A 23,072-nucleotide genomic window follows, 5' to 3' on the forward strand; every position below is an offset into this window, starting at 1 on the left:
ATGCATCCAAAAATATAGAAAATATACCAAATGAAATCATTATTCAACCAAAAAATAAAATAAAAGCCTCATGGATGCGTCCTGCTTCTTAATATAGGGGGTCAACAATGCCAAGTGTTGGTGAAAGCAGGGGTCCGTCATCCACCATTCCGAAAAACTTCTGGATTATACTCCTGGAGCTCCTGCAGCAAAGGCATATGACATAATTGTTCATGAATAAAGAGAGGCACGGAATTAAGCCAGAGGCTGGGTGGAGGGCCGGACATGACTAATGCTGAGGGAAGAGCATAGGGGGTTAATAAAATGAGGATAACTAAAGAAGTGTGGGTGGAGAGAAAGAAGGAAGAAGGGGAGGAGCGTAGGAGGCAGCGTGGTTTCAGTTCACAAGAGAGTTGCCTGAGTGAGGACCTGCTCCATGGCTTGTGCCACATTTGTGCGGTAGGCGCGGCGCGGACGGCGGGGGCCACTCAGCGGGGCTGTGCGTATTCGGTGGGGGGTGTCCTGAGCGGCGGGTGGGTTTTTGTAGAGCGGCGCAGCGCGGAACAGAGCATTTCTGACCTGGCCGCACTGTTTTCATGGCTGCGGGACGCGGCGGCGTCACGTGGGACGGACTGGCTGCGGAGCCAGGTGGCGGCTATTCACACGGCGGCGGGGGGGGGCCAGTAACGGGGGGGAGACCACTACACGCGCTCGGCGGTCCCGGCCGCCGGAACGTTTTTACACAGGCCCCTCCGCTGGAGCAGCGCCACCCTAGGAGCACGGTGACGGACCCGCCGCCCCCCCCTCACAACGTTTGGGCGCCACAGTGCCTGGGGGGTCCGGGCGGAATCCTCTTCCTTGGCGGGCTCGGGGAGCGGGGGCTGGAGGTGCAGCAGGAGCCAGCTCCCCAACGGCGAGGACAGTGCAGGAGGGGACGGCGGTCACGAGGAAGCGCGGCGTCTTTGCCGCAGGGGGGGGGACCCGGCGTAGGGGGAGCAGGGTCACGCCTGTGCGCCAGCATCCAGACGCTGCGGGCAGGTCCGGACGGTCGGATGGGAGAAGATTGGCGGCGAGACGACAGGGTGCGGGCTTCTACAAGCAGTTGTCGATCCACGGCCGCTGGGGTGGAGTCGCCCGGTAGGCTGAGCACGCCTCTGCTACCTACGGCAGGAGAGCGGTCGGTCGGTGAGCCATCGGGTTCGGAGGAGGAGATCCGGGGCGGCGGCTGGAGCATCCGGTGCGGCGGCTGACGGGAGCAGACCCAGGCAGCCAGGTAAGATTTTCCATCTCTCACCTAGTGCCTTTGATGCGGCTTTGTGTGGGATTGTTGGGGGGGATGTGCGGGGCTGCTGGGGTGTTGGGCCTGACACGGGGGGCCCGTGGGGGGCGGGCGGTCAGCCCGCCGCCGGCGGGTCACTGGATCATTTCCAATCCTTGTTGGGGGGACTCCGGGTTCTGATTCACCAGTTTGCGGCCGGGGCCACGGGGGGGTCCACCCGGGGGCGGCTCCTCGGGTTGGGGGGTCCGGGGGGACAACTGGGGCTGGGGTCGCAGGCGCAGGTGGGCAGCTTGGGGTGTCCCATGTCGAGTGGGGTGCTGGGGGCCCAGCAGGTTTCGGAGGCCCGGGTGGGGGCGGGTGCGCATCAGGAAGCGCATACAGACGGTGGGGACTCCGCGAGAGGAGGGCTCTGCACCTTTGGCGGCGGCTCCACCGGTGGTCCTGCCCCTGGCGGTTTCGACGACGGGGGACGCTGGGGTAAGTACTCTGGGGGTGGAAAAGAAGGGGGAGGGGCAGCGCCACCCAGGGTGGATGTGGTGAGGATAGCGGACGCCGCGCAGTGCGAGGTATATGGGTGCTATGAAGGGGCCGTTGGGCGCACATCTGAAGCAGGAAGTGCGGGATAAGATCACCAAGGGTGAGTATGTGGAGATATTTTCCTTGCCTCCCCCGAAACACAATTTCATATGGATAGGGTCAAGCCTGCTGACTCCAAGAAGGACGACGAGGAGCAGAGGCGGTGTAGGCTTATCCCGCGGACTTTCGCAAACTGGCTGTAGGCGTTCGCCATCATGGCCAGCGGGATCGGCGCAAAAACTCCAGAACACTGCTCGGCTCTCTTTTGCTATAGGGACGCCATTGGAGTGTTCCGGATGGTGGGGGGAGCCACGCACTGTCCCGTTGCTTCAAGTGGGGTAAGCGCGGTGCGGACGCTGCGTTTAGGAGGGACAACGCCGGGGAGGGTGAAAAGGATGCGACCTTTCCTAAATAGGTACCCGAATAGGGAGGCGGCGAGAGTGTTGGGGGTGGGTTTTGCGGTGGGTTTCCACATTCCGTGTTCCATGGCTGTGGTTCCGCCGATGGCTCGGAACTTGCAATCCGCGCTGTTACATACGGGGGTGGTTTTGAAAACTTGGCCACAGAAGTTGCGTTGGGGAGGATGAGTGGCTCTTGCTTGGATCTGCCGTTGACGGATCTGGTGGTGTCCCCATTGGGGGGTGGTGCCTAAGAAGGAACCTAACAAATTTCGGCTTGTTCACCACCTTTCTTTTCCGAAAGGGGGTTCTGTGACTGACGCAATTGACCCGGCAGCCTGCAAGGTGTCTTACACTTCTTTGACGCGGCAGTGGGGTTGGGTGCGTCATTTTGGGCAGGGAGCACTCATGGCGAAATCGGACATGTAGTCGGCGTTTCGGTTGCTGCCGGTACACCCGGAAAGTTTTTCGTCTTCTGGGGTGCTGTTGGGCAGGACCGCTTTTATGTGGACAGATGCTGGCCCATGGGCTGCTCCGTCTCCGGCGCCCTGTTTGAGCTCTTTAGCTCTTTCTTGGAGTGGGTGGTGCGCGAATTGTCCGGATGGGGTTCGGTCATCCACTATCTGGATGACTTCCTCGTAGTGGGCCCCCCAGCTTCCGATGTGTGTGCGATACTTTTGGCCACGTTGCTGCACATTGCTGAGAAGTTCGGGATCCCTCTAGCGCCGGACAAAAAACGGAAGGTCCGGTGGGGGCGCTGAGTTTTCTGAGCAGGTGGAGGAACAAGGTGGAGGGACTCCGGACGGAGATGAGAGAGATGGTGGGGCTGCGGAAGGTGCAGCTCAGGAAGCCGCTGTCGTTTTGGGGGTAAGCTCAACTTCGCTTGCCGCAGCATCCCCATGGGGAGGGTGTTTTGCAGACGGCTGCAGGCGGCCACGGCGGGAGTCTCCGTTTCGACTCAGTTTGTTCGCTTGACAAAAAAAAAAAAAACATAGGGAGGATTTTGCGGGTTTCGCACACGTTTTTGGAGGATTACAACGGACGTCCGGTGGATGGATGGGCCGGTGAGTATCTTCGAACTGGAGCTGGTGACGGATGCGGCGGGGTCGACAGGATGCGGGCGTATTTTCAGGGTCAGTGGAGTGCGGAGGCCTGGCCACGGACTTGGGTAGAGGAGGTGTGGACTAAGACCCTGGTGCTGCTGTAGCTATTTCTGGTGGTGGGGGCTTTGGAATTGTGGGGTGCGTCCTGTCGGGACCTTAAGATTCGGTTGAATTGCTATATTATGGGAGTCGTGCAGGTGAGTACCCGGATTTCGGGTTCTTCCCCCTTCGGTGATCAGGCTGCTGCGCCACCTGGTGCTGAGGTGCCTGCAGATGATCATAATTTTGTATGTCGTACACATTCCAGGGGTGGAGAATAACCTGGCCGATTCCTTGTCTCGATTTCAGTGGCGGAGGTTTCAGGACTTGGCTCCAGGAGCAGCGAGAGGGGGGATCCCCTGCCCGGAGGGGCTTTGGACAATTGCTTTGGGATCGCCGCGGGATGGATCAGGAGGTCGGTGAGGGAGTCGACTTGGTCGGGTACAGTAGAGTTTGGAAGGAGTGGCTGGAGTTTTTCACGGCTGGCGGACGTCGAGCTGGGGGGTAAGGGGGCGGACAGTAGTTTGTGGGTTTCGGATTTTGTGGTGAGACAGATGGAAGGGCTAGGGTCAGTTTCAGGGATCGAGTGGAAGCTGGCGGCACTGGCATTTTGGTTTGAGTGGCGGGGCGGAATGGAGGCAAAGAAGGGTTTCTGGGTGCGGCAGGCGTTGCAGGGGTACCGGAAGGGTAATCAGAGGAAGGACGGGAGGAGGCCGGTGACTTTTGCTATTTTGCAGGTGATTTGCCGGCAGTTGGGGGGCTTGTGTGCGTCAGGTATGAAGCGCAGCTGTTTCGAACAGCCTTTTCCTTGGCTTTTTCGGGGCCTTCCGGGTGGGTGAGCTGGTCAGTCCGACGAAGAACGTTGGGGGGGGGGGGGTTTTGTTGGGTCAGGATGTGGCATTGGGGGAGGGTTGCGTGTGTTTGAAACGGCGTAGGTCTGAAACGGACCAGAAGGGGAAGGGTGTGGACGTTTGGTTGTATGCATTGACGGGTTCAGAGATCTGTCCGGTGATGGCGGTGACGGAGTTCATGAGGCTTCGACCACTAGGGGAGGGTCCACTGCTGGTGCATCGGGGTCGGAGTTTCCTGTCCGAATTCCGATTTATAGCAGTGTTTAGCAAATGTTTGACGTTGGGGGGGGTTCATCGGGGCGCAGTTTGCTTCACACTCCTTCCGCATCGGGGCGGCCACAGAGGCTGCCAGATGCGGGTTGGACGAGGCTGCGGTAAAACGGATTGGGCGGTGGGAGTCCAGGCGTTTCAGGTCCTATGTTCGGCCGCACTTGGTGTGGGCTGTTTTCTGTGTCGGGGGTGCTTGGGGCTTGTGTAAGGGGGTTGTTGATTTTGTCTGTGTCATTTCAGATGGAGGTTTACCACGCCTTGTCTGGATTCTTGGACACTCATATGTTTTGGGGTGCCAGGAGAGCAGATGTCAGGCCGGAAGGACGACAGCTAGGGATCCCACGTAGAGAGGCTTGCGTCAGGTGGTTGGGTTTCCCGGGGATGAAGTGGGGTAGGGTCATACCGGGAATACACCGGTACGCTAGACTGGATAGGCCCCCTGATGTGCTGGTTCTCCATGTTGGGGGGAATGACCTTGGGATTAGGTCTACTCGGGATATAATTGCAGACGTGAAGTGCGATTTTCTGATGCTTCGAAGGGATTTCCCGGTTTCGGTCATAGTCTGGTCGGACATCGTAGCACGCACGGCCTGGCGAATGGCACGGTCTGTAGTCAGACTTAACAAAGCCCGAATTAAAGTTCACAAAAATTTTTTGGGGTGGTTTATAAACCGTAGTGGAGGTTTAGTGGCGGGCCACTTGGAGTTGGAGGTTAAAGTGGGGCATGTACCTTCGGGGGGGGTGGGGGTACATCTGTCGGCAGTGGGCATTGACCTTTGGGTGTTGGAGTTGCAAGATGGGATTGAACGGTCCCTGCGGGGGTGGAGGGGCCCTTAAGGATAAGGGGGTCATCCTTGCGGGCTGTGGCGGTGTCTTTTGGTCTTTGATGGGGCAAAAGGAAACAGGTGATGGAAATGTGGGGGGGAGCTCATAGGGATATGGGCCCTCCCTTTTGGTGTATCCCAGTGGAAGGGTAGGCTGGAATACGGGATTTGGTGGCATTGCGGGAAGGTGGTTGTCTCCAGGCTTATAAACGGCCGGAGGCCTGGTATGGTAAAGGTGGTCCCGCAGTGGAATGGTGGAAAAAGGTTATGTTTAAAAGGTGGAACGTGGTACCGTCAAAGACCAACTGACTGGGAGTTCTTTTAAAATTACCGTTACCAAACAGTTGATATATATATTTAATAAAGTTATTTAAGTTATTGGTTTGAAGAGTGTTAATAAAAGGCTGCTATGGCCATTTATACTCCAACTCCTGTGTGGCCTGATTATTGGGTAGAGGGTAAAAATTTCGTGAATAATGATAATAGGAATTATTAGAAGGGAAAGAAGGGGTAATTACAAGGGGTAAAAGTACGGAGAGGTATGTCCCTAATGCATGGGTCATGTCAAAGCCATAAATCCAAGGCCAATAATAAATAAAATGTTATCTCCTCCGATTCCGCAACATGTCTGGTTGACGAACGCCCGTTCAGAAACGAACTGAAAAGCACGAATCAACACTCACCAACCATCTTATAACACGAAATTAGCAGAAGGAGCCCAAAGGGTGGCGCTAAAGAGCTGAAAAACCACTTAGTGCATCTAGTGCGTCACTACATTCATAATTGTTGGCCAACATTTGCGTGACCGTGTGTATGCAAGACAAGTTTAAGGCAACACCCTTCAAACAAAATTCCTTGGTTTTGTTGTCGGTAAGTCCGATCGTGTGTATGAGGCATTAGGCTTTATTCAAACTGAGGTTTTATTCACACATTTGAAAAACCAATGCAGTCACCATTTCCAAAGGTCTGGTAAGCTGCTATATATTATATTTTCATTCTTGGGTTTAGATACACTATAAGTGATATAACTCAGAGGATCCAAGTTTAGGGAGTCAAACTTTTTAACAAAGTTATTAAAATGCAAAGGTGAGCTTTTTTTTTTTAATTCAGTGTACATAGTGAAGAATATTAGTCTGCAAGATATGGAAAGCCCTTTGGTTTATGTTTGCTCACTGCAGACTTTGTTTTCTTTCTGACTCAAATAAAACAGTATCCATTGAGACTGATATGATTTTCTTCAGGCGACAAGCCTTCTCAAGTGAATTTCACCCATGTCTGCTTCTAGAGCCAAACCACAATGCCTGAATGTCCCACAAAATCATGCTGTTATACATTGACTGAGAGCCTGATCTGTAAGAATGACATGACTGCAAGTAAGCTGCTTACATAGAAGCCTTTAATAACTTTTCAAAAACAAATTCAGCATAAAGTTTTTTCCACTTTTCAACTTTTTAAATTGCCTTTGTAATTTTGTCTATTCAACTATTCCCTATTGTTTCTGAAGAAAACACACACTTTTAATTTTGAATTCTTCTTTCTACTTTTTGAATTTAAAATATATAACTAGGCTATAGGCATTTCCATGATCTTAACAAGCAGCAATTGGATGTTAAAAGTAGCCCTCACTGACCTTTTGTCAGGTCACCTTGAGGCCAGGTGACAGATGCACAGCGTAGGGATCAGGAGTGCACCGCAAGGTTGTGGACCCTACGGCTGACTGCTGTGGACGGGAGTCAAGGTGATAAGGAAGGCAGGGCCGCCAGAACACCAAGACAGATCCCACCGGGGTTAGAGCGTAAGATTCCCTGGGGCGCGGAGTCTTAGAGCCAGCAGGTGTTCACCAGAGCCTCTAGTGGTGAGGATGGACTGGGCTGCAACTGGCTCCAGGTCGCGACCCCCAGAGTCCCCCAGCTCGCACCCACAGTAGGCAACAGGAGGATAGGGATAGTGAGGTATAAAGCCAAGGTCGGGGCCACAAGCAGACAGGAATAGTCAGGGACACGCCAATAGGTCAGGATCACAGGCAAACAGGAATAGTCAAGGACACGCCAAAGTCGGTAACGGAACAACAGAAGAGCACACGGCAGGTAACAGGAAGCCAAACACACAAAGGTTGATCAGCAGGGTTGGCCTGCAGTGCACAGGTTAATATAGAGTTCTCTGATAGGAGCTAGGGTGGAGCCATGCCAGAGGATGGATTACAAAAGCAGTCAGGTGAGGGTCGGCTGGTCTCTAGAGATGAACACATGGAAACAGGTAAGCAGACAAACTCTATTGCATAATCATGACACCTTTGTAGCTGCAGGTACTGTGGAGATATTCATTTTCAAAGTTCACAGTAGAAGCATTAAAGTGATACTAATGTTGCTAATTTTGGAAGCTGTACTATGGATCCTATTTTTGCTTTGTCTGCGTGTTTCTTGGGGTGATAAAGGTTTATGCTTACTGTTGTTGTCAATATGTAATTTGCAACTCTGTGAAAGGATTCAATAAAAGCTTAAAATGCAAAAGAAAGTGGTACTAATGGCTGTTTTTTTTGGTTAAAATAAAAAAATATGTTAAAGTGGAACTTGAAATAAAAGGAGGTTTTTTATTTTTGGGGAGTTTTGACAGGCACCCCCCGCCACTTCTGCTGGAATACCCTAGGCCAGTGGTTCTCAACCTTTCTGACCCCTTGATAAAATTTCCCAAGTTGTGGGGACACCTAACAGTAAAATAAATTTTCATAGCGTGGGTTGTCAGCATCCAAGGGAAGACAAGAAATTTGCGCCCCTAACCCACGAACATATAGTGCTCCCTGAGTCCCTTCCACTCATACAGTATTAAAACCCCTTGTGGTACATTTTAGGATGTTCCACTCTTTTTCCTTGTTCTCCATTCTTTCCCTTTTATCTCTTGATGATAATTTTTTTTGTTTTTCCACCATGCCTCTCTATAGCCCTCTTTTTTATTCTTTCTCTTATTCTTTCTCTCCCTTTTTCTCTCCCTGAAACTACAACTACCGGCTGCCTGATGGAGAAGAGAAGACCACTGGGAAGGACTATATGAGGGAAGGCTTGAGGCCTGGCACGGTCTCTTGTGACCAGCGTGGATCTGCATGCAGGCAATCTGTTACAGGATGAGCTGCAGTTGAGTTGCCGCCTGCTCTGGCGGAGTATCTGGAAGGATACCTGCGGATAGTTCCCCTTCACTGTCCGGCAGCAGCCTATTGGCCGCTCAGGTTCTATCCACCTTGCAGAGATATCGGATTCGTGTGAGCCGTGGTGCGGTGCAGCGGAGGCTGGATGTTATCCCTTGAGCACATTGCTGAGAGATCATCAACCTCATCATCCTTACAATCTCCTGTTCCAGTGTGGTGAGTGGGCGAAAGTCCAGTCTTATAGACACTGTATATAGACATCACTGTCTCCTGCACTCATTACCATCTTTAGTTCAAGGATATCATAGCTACTATATACAGACATCTTTGCTATCCATTATTCTGCTGTTGCTTGAAGTTCTACTGAATATTAACACCTTTAAAGCGGAGTTCCACCTAAAAATGGAACTTCTGCTTTAAGGAAGGTTACCCCCTGACAAACCACGTTTGGCATGTCATTTTTTAGGGAGGTGGGCGGAAACCCTCTTTTTAGAGGGTTCCAGCTGCCACTTCCTCCCGGGGCACCGCAGTGACAGAAGGAAGATCGCCTCTCCCTCTTCCCTCTCGGCAATCATCTGGGACATGTCACAGGTCCCAGATGATTGCCCGGCCAGTCACAGCACGCAATGCGGCTCACGCATGCACAGTGCGTGCCCGGCTGTGAAGCCACAGCTGGGCACCCACAGTGACAATGCTGCCGCCGCAGAGAGGATGGGGAGATGAGCGGGGATTCGGGACCCTGGACAGGTAAGTGTCCAATAATTAAAAGTCAGAAGCTGCAGTATTTGTAGCTGCTGACTTTTATTTATTTTTTGAACTCCGCTTTAAGGCAGTGATCACTGTGAATTCAATTACAGTGATGATTTACACAGGGATATTGTCTGTGGGTTAAATAACATCTATTGGATGAGTTGTTTGCTTTACCATTCAATATTTCTTGCATGCAATTAAACACCTAAGAGCTAGCTGAAGATTGACTCTGCTCTGTAAGAGCAAGTTGAATTGTAATACAGTGCCTGTTTGCTAAAGTTGTACTTGTTCATCTACTTTTTTCCCATTTATGTGTTAAGAAACAGTAGAGAGGGGTCTGACACTCATAAGAGTCATTCCTCTGCTCTCTTGTAGCCTGTTCACATACACATTATATGCACTTATTTAAATATAGAAATGATAGTGTATACTGTTGAATGCTTGAAACTATTTTTGATTTAACCAGTACTGGTGTATTCTCTTATTGCTGCTGTTATCTGGTGGGGAAAAAAATGTTTGAACCCAGGGTGTCAGAGGTGTCAGAGGTGGCTGAGGACTCACAGGGTCAGGGCAACCAGAGGGGTACTGATTAATCTTGCAACCCTCAAGAGGGCAGTGCTACATATTTTTTTATTATTTGTTTTTTACAATTTGTTAGGCGCCCCATTAAAGTGGTTGTAAACGCTTTACAACCACTTTTTGCTACAGGTAAGCCTATAATTAGGCATACCCGTAGCTACACTGGATATCTCCTAAACCTGAATGGTTTAGGAGATATCCCCTGTATTTGCGTGTGCCGAGGTCATGGGCTCATGTGCACTGAAGAAAACTGAAGTAATGGCACATACGTAGCCATTGAGGGGGTAGGGGCATTTAGCAGGGGGAATCTATTTTGCACAGGGTGATTAGGGTGTGCCCAGGCACCCCCGACGCACATGCCTATGATGGCGCCCCTTCACATCCATGCAGTGCAGCTGCAGTGTGTTTTTGGAAAAGCCACATACACTTCAATGTACATGCACCAAAAAGGTGTGTAAAAAGCATGTGAAACGCATGTACATGTATTTTTTGTGTGTTTTAGTGTACACAATCCAGTCTTCTCCTACAAAAAGCATGAAGTAAGAAAAATGCATAAAAAATGTACAATGTTGCAATACACAACCGCACTGAGAATCGGGTCATGCTGCAGCTACACTAGTGTACACTAGTGTGAGCCTAGGCTTATGCCCCATACACACGAGCGGATTTTCCGTCAGAAAAAACTTGAATGGTTTTTCAGACAGAATTCCGCACAAGCTTGGCTTGCATACACACGGTCACACAAAAGTTCCCCGAACTTTCGACCGCCAAGAACGCGGTGACGTAAAACACTACAACGAGCCGAGAAAATTAAGTTCAATGCTTCCGAGCATGCGCCGAATTGTTACCGAGCATGCGTAGGAATTTTGCGCTTCGGAATTTGTACAGAAGATCGGAATTTCCGATCGGAACTTTTCCGACCGAAAAATAGAGCACCTGCTCTAAATCCTTTGCTGGCTGGAATTCTGCCAGCAAAAGTCAGATGGAGCATGCGCATGGTCGGAATTTACGACCAAAAGCTCTTATCTGACTTTTGCTGGCAGAATTTCTGATCGTGTGTACGCGGCATTAATGTAAAAAGTTTTTCCTAAGAGCTCCATTCTCCCGAGTTTTACGGCTCATTCATTAGTCCGTATGTTCAGAGCAGGAAGTACAGTGTGCTTTGATCATTCACAATTTTGCCGATCTCTATGGAAACCAACAGAAAAGCTACAATTGCTATAAAAGGATGCCGGAACAGGAAAAAAAAAAAAAAGAAAAAAAAAATCTGAGCGGTTTAAAATATCTCTGAAAATATTAGATAACTCCTTCACCTTTCAATCTCTTGCTGAGTTGAAGTGCATTTTTATTGTGTCTCCAATAGCAACTGTTAGCTTTCAGCAAGCCTGCAGCACACTGTGTATGTAGGCGTACTTATTGATTTGGATGGGACTGAAGAAAGACTGACTGTACTTACAAATTGTGTAGAATTAATACAATGGAACAGACACTGATTTAGTAGCAATGGACAATAGACACACTACAATTCCTCAGAATACTCAGCCTTTGTGTGTAGAAAAGGCACGGACTGAGCTGTGCGTGGGGGCAGCAAACAATCTGCGGAAGCACAAACTCATATTTGGACTGCGCTGTAAGGATAGCCCCGTTTATTCCCCAAAGAATCTTAAAGTGAACCTTCCCTCCAGCTACAAATGACTTTGCATTTTGACATCCAACCATTTCGGGGCCCTGCTGTTCAGCTGCTTTCTTACTGCCCCCCAACCGTTACCCCCTTTAGCTGCAAAGGCAGGGGCTGTACACATGCTGTGGCAAGAATTATACCCTTGTCTTTTTCAGAAGGCGTAGCCCATCAAACACGACCCATGCAAGTGAATGGGGCCGCTCTGCATGTGCCCTAGGGTTGCCACCCTTCTGGTATTCACCTGGAAAGTACGGTTTTGAATCATGTATAGCACTGACCCCCGAAGGAGCGGCTGGTTTGATTGGGCTTACCGTTACCTTCTTGACCTTGTGTTTGTCTAGGGGTTTCCCGAGGTAGATGGCCCAAAGAACTGCAGAAACTGACACTGGATCCACTTTTAGTATATTTATTTAGCAACAAGTAGACAGAACAGTCTCTCAATGAAGGGTAGAGGGTTAGGTAGGAACTTCAGGTACTCTTGGAACTGCAAAAGATAGGAAGTCTCTCACTATAGAAATCCAGAGAATTACTGCTCACAACTGGATCCTCACAGCTATCGGATAGACCTCCTCTCACTAGGCCTAGCAGCCGATAAAGTGTTTCAGTAAAGCGAAGCCTCTGCCACAGACTTGCATATAGAACACTTGTGAATAAAGTCACTTCCACAGACTTGGATGTAGAACACTTGTGAATAAAGTCTCTGCTACAGACTTGATGTAGAACACTTGTGAATAAAGTCTCTGCCACAGACTTGAATGTAACTGTGAAGGATGTAGATAAATTTAGAGAGCTATCATACGGTACCAGTATCTCGCAGCCGGTCTGGCGATACCGTATGAGTGTAGATTCACTTGGTGTCTTTCAACTGAGCCTCCAGGCTCTTTCTGAGAAGCCAGCCTTATGCGTGGCCTTCTCCTGAAGAGACCTCCCCTGGTTGCTTCTCCAGTTGCTCGGCCTTTCCACAGATGAGACAGCACTGGCCACCTTTGAATCCTCCTTCCAGTTACTTTGCCTCGGGCTATCCAGCCCCGAAACTCAGAATTGGATGGATCCGCACCCCAGGCCATGAGGGCCATTGGGGCTGGTCAGGAGGACCAGGACCAAACAGACAGAAAGACCTTCTGGACCGAAACCCAGAAGCTTGTGATCTCAGTACCTTAAGTACCCTCTCCCAGAATGTACAGCAAGATGACACTCCCACTGGGCTGGTTCCGAGAAAGAATGGCACTCAATGCACCTAGCTAAATTGTGTTCTCACACTTGCCAGTAGTAACAGTGCCAGCTGTGGCCAAGCAGAACCCAGTGCAATCCAGCTAGAGTGGTACTGAATCCATAATTTGGTATAATTGACCCTAAAACCCAACTGTGGTTTTAGGAATTTTAAATAGAAAAAAACACATAACGCATGCTCTTCAGGAGCCGGCGCTACACATGTGTCTGGGTTTCAGGCAGACTTATTCAGACCAGGCTATGGCTCCCCAAGTAATAATTACACACAAATCTGTTGCCATCCGGGAGCTGTGGGTGGCTGTCTGGGAGGCAAGTTCAGCATCACTGGGGGGGAGGGGGCAGGGCAATGATGTCAGCAGGAGCAATTTGGTCGCACCCACTGTTCACCGCAGCACGCTATGTGCACCACATTGGTGCTCCAAGGATTGTATTAATGTGGTGCACATAGCGTGCTGCAGTGAACGGTGGGTGAAGCCAAATTGCTCTTGCTGACATCATAAAGTGTTCGGGTTTGGCATGAAGAAAAGGTGGCAAACCTAAAGTGCCCCCGCAACCACGGCTGTGGCTTTCTAGTGCGGGGATCAACGGGTTAATAAACGGTATCAGAGGTGATGCTTTTTGACAAAAAGGGAGGGAGGCTTTTGAACTACACTATGCCTACTCCCAACCCAGAATTCTGACAACTGTCAAACCCTGTGTGTGTCTGTAGACCATATTGCATACTCAAAAGGAGCGCTGTATGCAGAACAAGGGACAAGGAGTGGGCAGAAGGGACGGCTGCCCTGGGCACTTTAGTATCATGTGAGGTGGGGGGCTGCAAGGAGATTGGGGGGTTTGTGTTGGAGACCAGGGGATTTGTGTTGTAGGGGGGAATTTGGGGGGCACCAGGGGGTAAGTATTGTTCTAGGAGGTGGGATCGAGGGGGTAAGTGTGCTAAGAGTGATGATTTATGGGGAATGTGTTGGGATTAGGGATGGATGGGGGGGGGAGAAGATTTGTGCTAGGCGGGGGGATTGGGGGAGAATTTGTGCTGGGAGGGGGGATTTGGAGTGGTTTACTGACACATACAGTAATTCTCATACATCTTGGGTGTGGGAGCAGGTTAGCATGCTCACCCTGGGCACTAGATGGCCTTGTCCTGCCTCTATGTACTGTGCACAGAGTGCATGTTTCTTTATCAGAGGTGGTCCTTCCTGACTTATTAGAAAATGCTGGGACTGCCCCAGCAGTCCTTAGGTAATAATTTACCTGGCCGAGTGCAATATTCATTAGACTGGTGGACTCCAGTCAGCCTTAAAATATTTTTCTTTTCTCTTTTGTATGCATTTTTTTTCCTTTGACTTTTTATGATGGATTTTGCTAAGAGGAATATAAAATATGCCACCAGTAATTTTAGATCTTGTGTTAACCAGCTTTTGTTGGCTGTGTCAGAACTACTTCCCTCCCCATACAGGACAATGGAAATGCAAGAGAAGCTTGAGGCCGGGTTCACACTGTTGCAATGCCAGAAACCGCATGTAATGTATGCATTACTGTGCACATCACATGCAATATCTGTGCGATGCAAATTCAGCCATAAAAACTGTATGGCTGAAATCACATCGCATCCAAACCAAAATGGTGCAGGACCCCTTTTTTTGGTCCGCACTGGAATCGGATTGCATGGGTGTGAATACCCATGCGATCCGATTCCTGTACCATTTCACAGTTCGCACATCGATCTGCAAAACGATTTGGGGGTGTCATTAACTTTACATTGATGTCGTGGGAACCGCCTGCGATTCAGGTGCGATGCAGGAACCTGCACAGGAATTGCAGGGTTTCTCGCATCGCACTAGTGCGAACTGAGCCTTTAAGCAGGTCAAATTAAGGTTGTATGCACTTATTAATGAACTGTGAATGATTTGGCTTTTTTGGTTCAATAGACTTTAATGGAATACAGTGGCAGCGTGTTTTTTTGGGGGGGGGGGCGGCAAACAATTATCCTCCCCCAATATCTGCCGGTTGGTCCAGCACTTACCCCATCTAGGCAAGGGGCAGCAGGCTTCGGGCATCAGGCATCGGGCAGCAGCTCCTGTGTTCTTTCCTTCATTGGCCATGTGTCTCCTCTCCTCCCCCTAGGTGTCCTTTCAGCCAATCAGGTGACGAGTCTTCCTGATTGGCCGAGAGCAGGATCAGTGTTACAATAGTGCATATTCATTTGCTATTGTAAAACATCTGGGTGGACTCCGAGCCCATTCTCTGTGCCCTAAGCCTACCCTATTTTGAAGCCTATTAGAGCCTCTGGCTTCAAAAAAACACCCACCGTATTGGAATTCATGCATCCAGCGTCCTGCAAGGGGCCGGATGCATAGATATGGGGGGGGCGGTGGCAAGGATAGGGGGGCGGCACCCTTGCTCCCTTAATAGATGGGCCGCCCCTGATGGAGAAGCTGCAGAAAAAGATGTTTTTACCCCGATTTTGCAACAATTTGCATTTTGCAATATATATGCCCAACAACAAATTTGCCTAGAAAAAAAATGCATAAAAAATGCAAACTGCAAATCGCAGAAAAACCTGCAAAAATCCCTGCAGAAACGCTCAAAATCAACATGCATAGGTGTGAATGGAGCCTAAAAGCAAGCTGCATTTTCCAATTGATACAGTCCTAAAGCCTAAAGACACTGGCACTCAAAAAAAAAAGAAAAATCAACAGAAGTGCCTGACTGTGCCCACCTTTTCCGCTGGTCTCTATGGAAACAGGCAGAAAAGCTAAAATTACTATAAAAGGATACCGGAACAGGAAAAACTAAATCTGAGTATCTTAAAATATCTTTGAAAATTTTAGATAACTCCTTCACCTCTCTGTTTCAATGTTTTTTTAATAAAGTTTTAAAGTACTAGAACAACAAAGTAGTCATTCTTCGATTACAAAGTTCCGTTATGCAGGCAGGAGGTGTAACAAAAGGACCCACAGATAAGGCACAGATGATTAGTGCTACAAGTGTGCTCAGGTCACGGTATACAACAAAATAACAAATGGAAATATCAAAATGGAGATGTAAAGTGCAGATGCTCTAAACCGGGAAGGTTATCCTGCATGGGCTAAATCAAGGCGCCCGCACATATTAAAACATACAAATCGAATGGACGTGTTCATTATTGTACAATATGGCCCGTGTTGATCGATAAAGTGCCGTGTCACCATCAGTGGAGAGAAGAGAGCAAAAGGAAAGAAGAGAAGAGAAAGGACTACAACTCAACCGAACGCTAAGTTTGAACACCACAGCAATAGCTATTAAGAGGGGGGTTGAATGTAGTGTATCCATGGGTTAAAAACCCTCTGAAACCTCAAAGAGATGTCTCCAAAATACTAACCATCTTCTCATTAAAGCAGAAGTAAATCCATTGATTTAAGTTTCATGTGTCCGGAATGTAACTGTCACATTGGTTGTGCTCTCCATCCAATGGCTGGCACCATGGCAGATGAAGATTAAACATAGGCCAAGATGACTGCTTCCTTGGCTGAAAATTATAGGAGGGTTTTCGTCCACTGTAAGCATTATTCATAAGAGCTTCTCTTTTACCGCTGCTAAATCTACCACTGGATTCTTCCAAGCTGTCGCAATGGCATTTTTGGCCACTGGGAACTGAAAGTGAATCAAAGTTTGAGTATTTTTGGGGACCCATTCAATGGGTTCATTAAATAAAGCAACCTTGGGATTTTTAATGATATTTATTATGGTCACTGAGTGAATCAAGGCATGGACGTTTAACCTTGGAACACATCCACCACATGTGATACATTGTTCCCACCTGCCCGCACCTCCCGGAAACAGAGTGAGGAAGGACCAGAAGGAATCATTTGAGAAGCAGTGTTAATTTTGGTGTCAAAACGATTTTGTTTTAGCCTGGGTTCACACTGTAGCGATGCGTAAACCAGTGCAATTTCAGCGCCGGATCCCGCATCGCATCTCTCCCGCAGGCAGTTCACACTACCCTCTGAGAACTGCTGCGAGGGTCAAAAGAATGTTAATGACACTCCCAGATCAGTTTACAGATCGCAGTGCGAACTGTAGATTCAGACAGGAATGGGAAAAAAAAGTCCCTGCACCTTTTTTTGTACAAATCCAGTGCAAATTCAGCCCCACAAACTGTATGGCTGAACTCGTTTTGCACAGACATCGCATGAGATTGGCGCTGCATTATGGGTGCAAATCACATGCGACGTCTGTGTTCGCTACAGTGTGAACCCAGGCTCAGTCATAGTCTTTTGACTAAAATGGCATTTTAGTTTCAGTAAGCTGCAATTGTTTTAGTCTTATTTGGTCAACTGAAATCTGCAGTACATTTTAATTGACTAAATTGTAATGCATTATTTAGGCATTTTTTCTAGAATTTCAAACTTCATTATATATGCCTGAAGTAAGTTTCAACAAACTACACAGACACTCTGGATGGTGGTCTGAGGAGGCCTGTAATGCACACAGTGCTCTGGATGGTCGGGAAGACTGTAATGCACACAGTGCTCTGGATAGTGGTCTGAGGAGGCCTGTTATGCACACAGTGCTCTGAACAGTAGTCTGAGGAGGCCTGTAATGCACACAGTGCTCTGGACTGTCAGGAGGCCTGTAATGCACACAGTGCTCTAAACAGTGGTCTGAGGAGGCCCGTAATGCACACGGTGCTCTGGACAGTGGTCTGAAGAGGCCTGTAATGCATACAGTGCTCTGGACAGTGGTCTAAGGAGGCCTGTAATGCACACAGTGCTCTGGACAGTTGGGAAGCCTATAATGCATACAGTGCTCTGGACAGTAGTCTGAGGGGGCCTGTAATGCACACAGTGCTCTAGACAGTGGTTGGAGGAGGCGTGTAATGCACACAGTGCTCTGGACAGTGGTCTGAGGCCTGTAATGCACACAGTGCTCTGGACAGTGGAGGGGCCTGTAATGCACACAGTGCTCTGGACAGTGGTCTGAGGAGGCCTATAATGCACACAGTGCTCTGAACAGTGGCCTGAGGAGGCCTGTAATGCACACAGTGCTCTTGACGGTCAGGAGGCCTGTAGTGCACACAGTGCTCTGGACAGTGGTCTGAGGAGGCCTTTAATGCACACAGTGCTCTGGACATTGGTCAGAGGAGGCCTGTAATACACACAGTGCTCTGAACAGTGGTCTGAGGAGGCCTGTAATGCACACAGTACTCTGGACGGTCAGGAGGCCTGTAATGCACACAGTGCTCTGGACAGTAGTCTGAGGAGGCCTGTAATGCACACAGTGCTCTGGGTGGTCGGGAGGCCTGTAATGCACACAGTCCTCTGGACAGTGATTTGAAGAGGCCCATAATGCACACGGTGCTCTGAACAGTGGTCTGAAGAGGTGTAATGCACACAGTGCTCTGGACAGTGGTCTGAGGTGGCATGTAATGCACACCGTGCTCTGGACGGTCAGGTGGCCTGTAATGCACACAGTGCCCTGGACAGTATTCTGAGGAGGTCTGTAATGCACACAGTGCTCTAGGCAGTGGTTTGAGGAGGCCTGTAATGCACATAGTGCTCTGGACAGTCGGGAGGCCTGTAATGCACACACTGCTCTTGACAGGGGTCTGAGGAGGCCTGTAATGCACACAGTGCTCTGGACAGTAGTCTGAGGAGGCCTGTAATGCACACAGTGCTCTGGATAATCGGGAGGCCTGTAATGTTGCACAGTGCTCTGGACAGTGATCTGAAGAGGCCTGTAATACTGCACAGTGCTAAGCACACCATACCACTAAGCACGCTATGGTCACTACCTTGCTTCCTGGGAGGGGAAACACTCACAGGCTTTACGGGCGGAGCTCCAAGGAAACTAGAAGTTCATGTGGGTAAACGTCCCTCCCTCACATTGTCGTTCCGTTTTCGTTTGACAAAAATGGAATTCATTTTCAACATTGTTTTTATCAATTGATGAAAATATGGGGTCATTTTAATTCCATTTTAGTTGCTGGAAAAAAGCCGCTGCCAAAAATTATGAGGAAAATGTTTTCGTCTACTTAATGCTGCCGAGGAGATCCATAAGCAAAGGATAGGGAGGGGTGTGGGGAGGTTAGGAAACAAAGCAAGTCGTCAGCAAACAATAATGCACATTTATGCTGTTTACCTCCACTCCTTCATCTTTTATTCTTTTGCTGAGTTAAAATGCATTTTTATTGTCTCTCCAATAGCAACTAATATGCACTCGTTTCAGTGTCACCTGCACATGATTGCTCTGGAATAGCTTCTCAAGGACTCATTTATACATGTACTTCCACATTTGGAATACACTTCAGAGGGCATTTGAGAGGCAGCAAGGAGGCATTATTTTGCATGGCATGTGGTTGAAAGGCACCCCATTTAGTTGAATGGGTTGCGCTTGTAGGCCGGTACTGCCCACTGTATGGGAACCACAGTGACCTGTAATCAAGATCTTAAAGCAGGTGTGTCCAACCTACGACCCAAGGGCCGCATGAGGCCCTAGAAAACAATGAATGAGGCCCAACACAAAATCTTATACTAACCTAAAAAATTTTTTTTTAAACATATTTTGGTAAAAATACGTTACACTTATGCTGCATACAGACGATCGGAATTTCTGACAATTCAAATGTGTAACATTTCATGAGAAGGTAACGCCAGTACAGTTGTATCAGGTGGAATGCACCATGAACAGTCTGACAGAAAGTTCTCGTACTACAATATGCATCTTAAGACACATAGACCATAACAGGGTGAGTACCTTTTATTCCGTCAACATTCATACTGGGTGGTACTTCAGTGTATAGAAGGCGCTGTGCCAGTAAAGCCACACCAAACACACGGGTATGTCACCACATTTAGTAGCACAAGCGGAAAGAAAGTATTAAGAAGTAGAAAAGCAACTAGATGAAAGGTGGGAAGAGAAGAAAAGAAGGAAAAGAGAGGGAAGAGAGGGGGGAAAGGTTAGAAGAGAGGAATAGAATCCAGTAAGGAGAGGGAAAGGAGAAAAAGGGGGTAGGGGCAGGCCGGGCCCATGGTAAGCCTACAGGAGTCATCTCTCAATATTCGATCAAGGGGGTATGTAGAGCTATGGCACCAACCAAGACCCGTCAAAATTCGGTGGCAAGAAGTGGTCGATCCATGGCTGCCAAATTTTAGAGTGTCTGGGAACAGTATCTAGGACGGTAGCTTCTATTCTGCTGTGGATCATAGCTTGTGTGACCCTATTCTTAACTTCAGCAACATGGAGGGCAGGGGTTTTCCACGCTTTGGCAATTGTTTGTTTAGCTGCGGTGGTGAGCTGTAAAGTGAGGCGTGTCTGTGCTTTGGTAAAAGAGTTTGGGTAATGGTTTAGGAGGGCCAGGGCTGGGTCAGGGTCTAGCGATTCCCGGGTCAGTGTAGATATCATTTGGAATATTGTTGCCCAGAACCGTTGTACTACCGGGCAGGTCCACCAAATATGTTTGTGAGTGCCTCTGTCTCCGCAACCACGGAAACAGTTGGGCGAGTAGGACGGCAGGAACTTTGCTATCCTATCTGGGACCAGGTACCATCTCATGAAAACCTTATAACTCGCTACCTTAGTGTTAAGCCAAACCTCAGCCCAGTCCTCCGCATCCAGAGCCAAAGTACTTCTTTTATTTTTATGTGATTTTATTCTATTTTTTACATATTCAAAATAAACTATAGCTAACTAAGATTTGTGCTTCCTCCACCTCTCTTGCTGCTTCTTGATCATCACCCCTTCAGTCATCAGATCACCAGTCATCAAGGGGCAACAAAGACACAAGGATGCAAAGCCCAATTCATTTACCAGGATGGGCACCACAAAGAGACAGCCCAGACCAAGCTATGGTAAGTCAGTAATGGGGAAAGGATCAGTTGCAGTGAGCAGTGGCGTCACTAGGGTTGGTGTCACCTGGTGCGGTAAAACACAGTGCAGCCCCCCCTCCACCCCCCCACCATTGGGCTCTCTCCCATCTAAATCTACAAAATCAGGGCTTTCTCCTGTCTAGCCTTCCACACCGCACCCCATAGCAACGCCACTGGAAGGGAGACTCCAGGCAAAACTGATAACTAGTCTAGGCTAGACTAGGTTTTCCTTAGGCAATGCATTCTTCTTATAACTGCTGTTACTCTTGACAAATTTGCCTTACCCTAATGCCGCGTACACACGACCGGTGCTTTGAACTTCTCTTCCCAATCCAGAAATCTTCAGCTGCAAGGTCTAGGTTTTGACACAAATCTACAGTTCAAAAATACACTAGAATCTTATGCCACGTACACACGACTGGACTTTTCAATGGACTTGGTCCGGCAGACAATCTGTCGGACTTTGCAGCTGAGGTCGGCCTGACTTTCAAACGAAGGGACTTGGCCACACAAGATCACTCCAAAAGTCAGACGGATTCAAACTTGATGACGTAGAATAAGGAAGTTCATAGCCAGTAGCCAAAAGCTGCCCTAGCATCGGTTTTAGTCCAACTAGCACACAGACGACCGGATTTTTCCACCGGACTTGAGTCTGTCGGAAAGATTTGAAGCAAGTTTTATTTCTAGGTCTGCCAGACTTTGGGGAAGAAAACGTCCACTGGAGCCCACACACGATGGAATTGTCCGACGGATTCCAGTCCGCCAGACCAATTCCGTAGAAAAGTCCGGTCGTGTGTACGCGGCATAAGATTCTAGTGTATTTTTGAACTGTAGATTTGTGTCAAAACCTGGACCTTGCAGCTGAAGATTTCTGGATTGGGAAGAGAAGTTCAAAGCACTTCATTACACTCAGCTCATCCGGCCCGCAGATTTTGCAATCCCAAGGCTCTTCTTTAACTCACTAAACATGCTAAAACATTAATTATTGAAAAAGCGATGTCTAGGTACATCTCCCTCCCTGCTACTTCCAGCATTATACATAATTGCTACAAAGTAAAAGGTTAACTTTAGAAGCACCAAAAGGAAAATAGGAAACACACAAAAACATTGGCACAAAGGTCCTCAGGTGATCCCATAAGCAGCTCGCTAGGAATAAAAGCTTTTACAGTACCGGTCTCTTTGCAGCAGTGGAGTCAGATGCATTATTCTCTGTATTTGGATCTTCACTCGTTGTGTATTCATTGGAGCCATTGAGAGCTTCCAGCTAAAAAGACAACAGAAATAATAAAAATGAATATGAATAAAATAAATCAGTCCTGTTTGCATTCAAACGAAAAGAAAAACATATCCCCTATGTCTTGTCAGAACAGAAACCTTAGTGTGTGATTGCATAATGTGTAACACTGGGGAAGATTTACTAAAGGCAAATCCACTGTGCACTACAAGTGCACTTGGAAGTTCAGTCGCTGTAGATCTGAGGGGAAGATCTGAAATTAGAGGAATATCTGCTGATTTTATCATCTAATCATGTGCAAGCAGAAATGATGTTTTTTTTATTTTCCTTGCATGTCCCCCTCCGATCTACAGTGACTGCACTTCCAAGTACAATTGCAGTGCACTTGGAAGTGCACAGTGGATTTACCTTTAGTAAATAACCCCCATGGCGTACAACATGGGAATGTTAAAGCAGAAGGTGAGCAGGGACCGGAGAGAGAGAGGACTGGGGGTTACTACTGAGTGGGGGATCAGCAGAGCAGGGGATTACTACTGAGTGGGGGATCAGCAGAGCGGGGGATTACTACTGAGAGGGGGATCAGCAGAGAGGGGGATCACTACTGAGTGGGGGATCAGCAGAGCGGGGGATTACTACTGAGTGGGGGATCAGCAGAGCGGGGGATTACTACTGAGTGGGGGAACAGCAGAGCGGAGGATTATTACTGAGTGGGGGATCAGCAGAGCATGGGTTACTACTGAGCATGGGGAACAGCAGAGCGGGGGTTGCTACTAAGCAGGGGATCAGCAGAGCGGGGATTACTGCTGAGTGTGGGGACTAGCAGAGCGGGGGCTTACTACAACACAGCTGAGGATACCACTGAGCAGTGGTGGCTGGTGGTATATTCAGGGGGGCGGGAGCAAACAATGTACCCACAGCCACCCCCGGTGGTTCGGGTCGGGTCACCAGCACCCCCTGGTCGGTCGATGAGCCCCGCACTTATCCCGAGGCAGTGCTTCCCTCCAGGTGGTGGCTTTGTCCCCTGCATCTCCTCTGGCCACCTCCACGTCTCCTCCCTCCTCCTCTCAACACTGTCATGGTCCAATAGGATCGCTTGTCGTTTTGGACTCACGACCTGCTTCCTGATTGGCCGTGAGGAATTCAGTGTGAAAATAGTGAATATTAATTTGTTATTGTCACACAACTGGGTGGGCTCAGGGCTCAGAGCTTGTTTCCCAAGTCCACCCTTTTTTGAAGCTTAAAAAAAAAAACCCAACCCCCCCCCCATGGAATCCATGCATCCAGTGCCTCAAATGT

The 23,072-nt window shown here is 48.8% G+C and overlaps 1 protein-coding gene across 1 annotated transcript in view; it reads right to left on the minus strand.

Annotated features, from left to right (window-relative positions):
- The window catches only part of LOC143927097 (uncharacterized), a 377,460-nt gene that overhangs the window by 52,404 nt on the left and 301,984 nt on the right, over window positions 1–23,072 (minus strand). Inside the window, exon 4 of the mRNA XM_077451051.1 lies at window positions 21,714–21,806. Within this exon, the coding sequence (XP_077307177.1) occupies window positions 21,714–21,806 (93 nt within the window). The remainder of the gene's footprint in view (window positions 1–21,713; window positions 21,807–23,072) is intronic.

The sequence above is a fragment of the Lithobates pipiens genome, unplaced genomic scaffold (assembly GCF_037356315.1).
Source record: "Lithobates pipiens isolate NorthernLeopardFrog02 unplaced genomic scaffold, aLitPip1_a1.2 Scaffold_23, whole genome shotgun sequence".
In the NCBI taxonomy this organism is placed as follows: domain Eukaryota; kingdom Metazoa; phylum Chordata; class Amphibia; order Anura; family Ranidae; genus Lithobates; species Lithobates pipiens.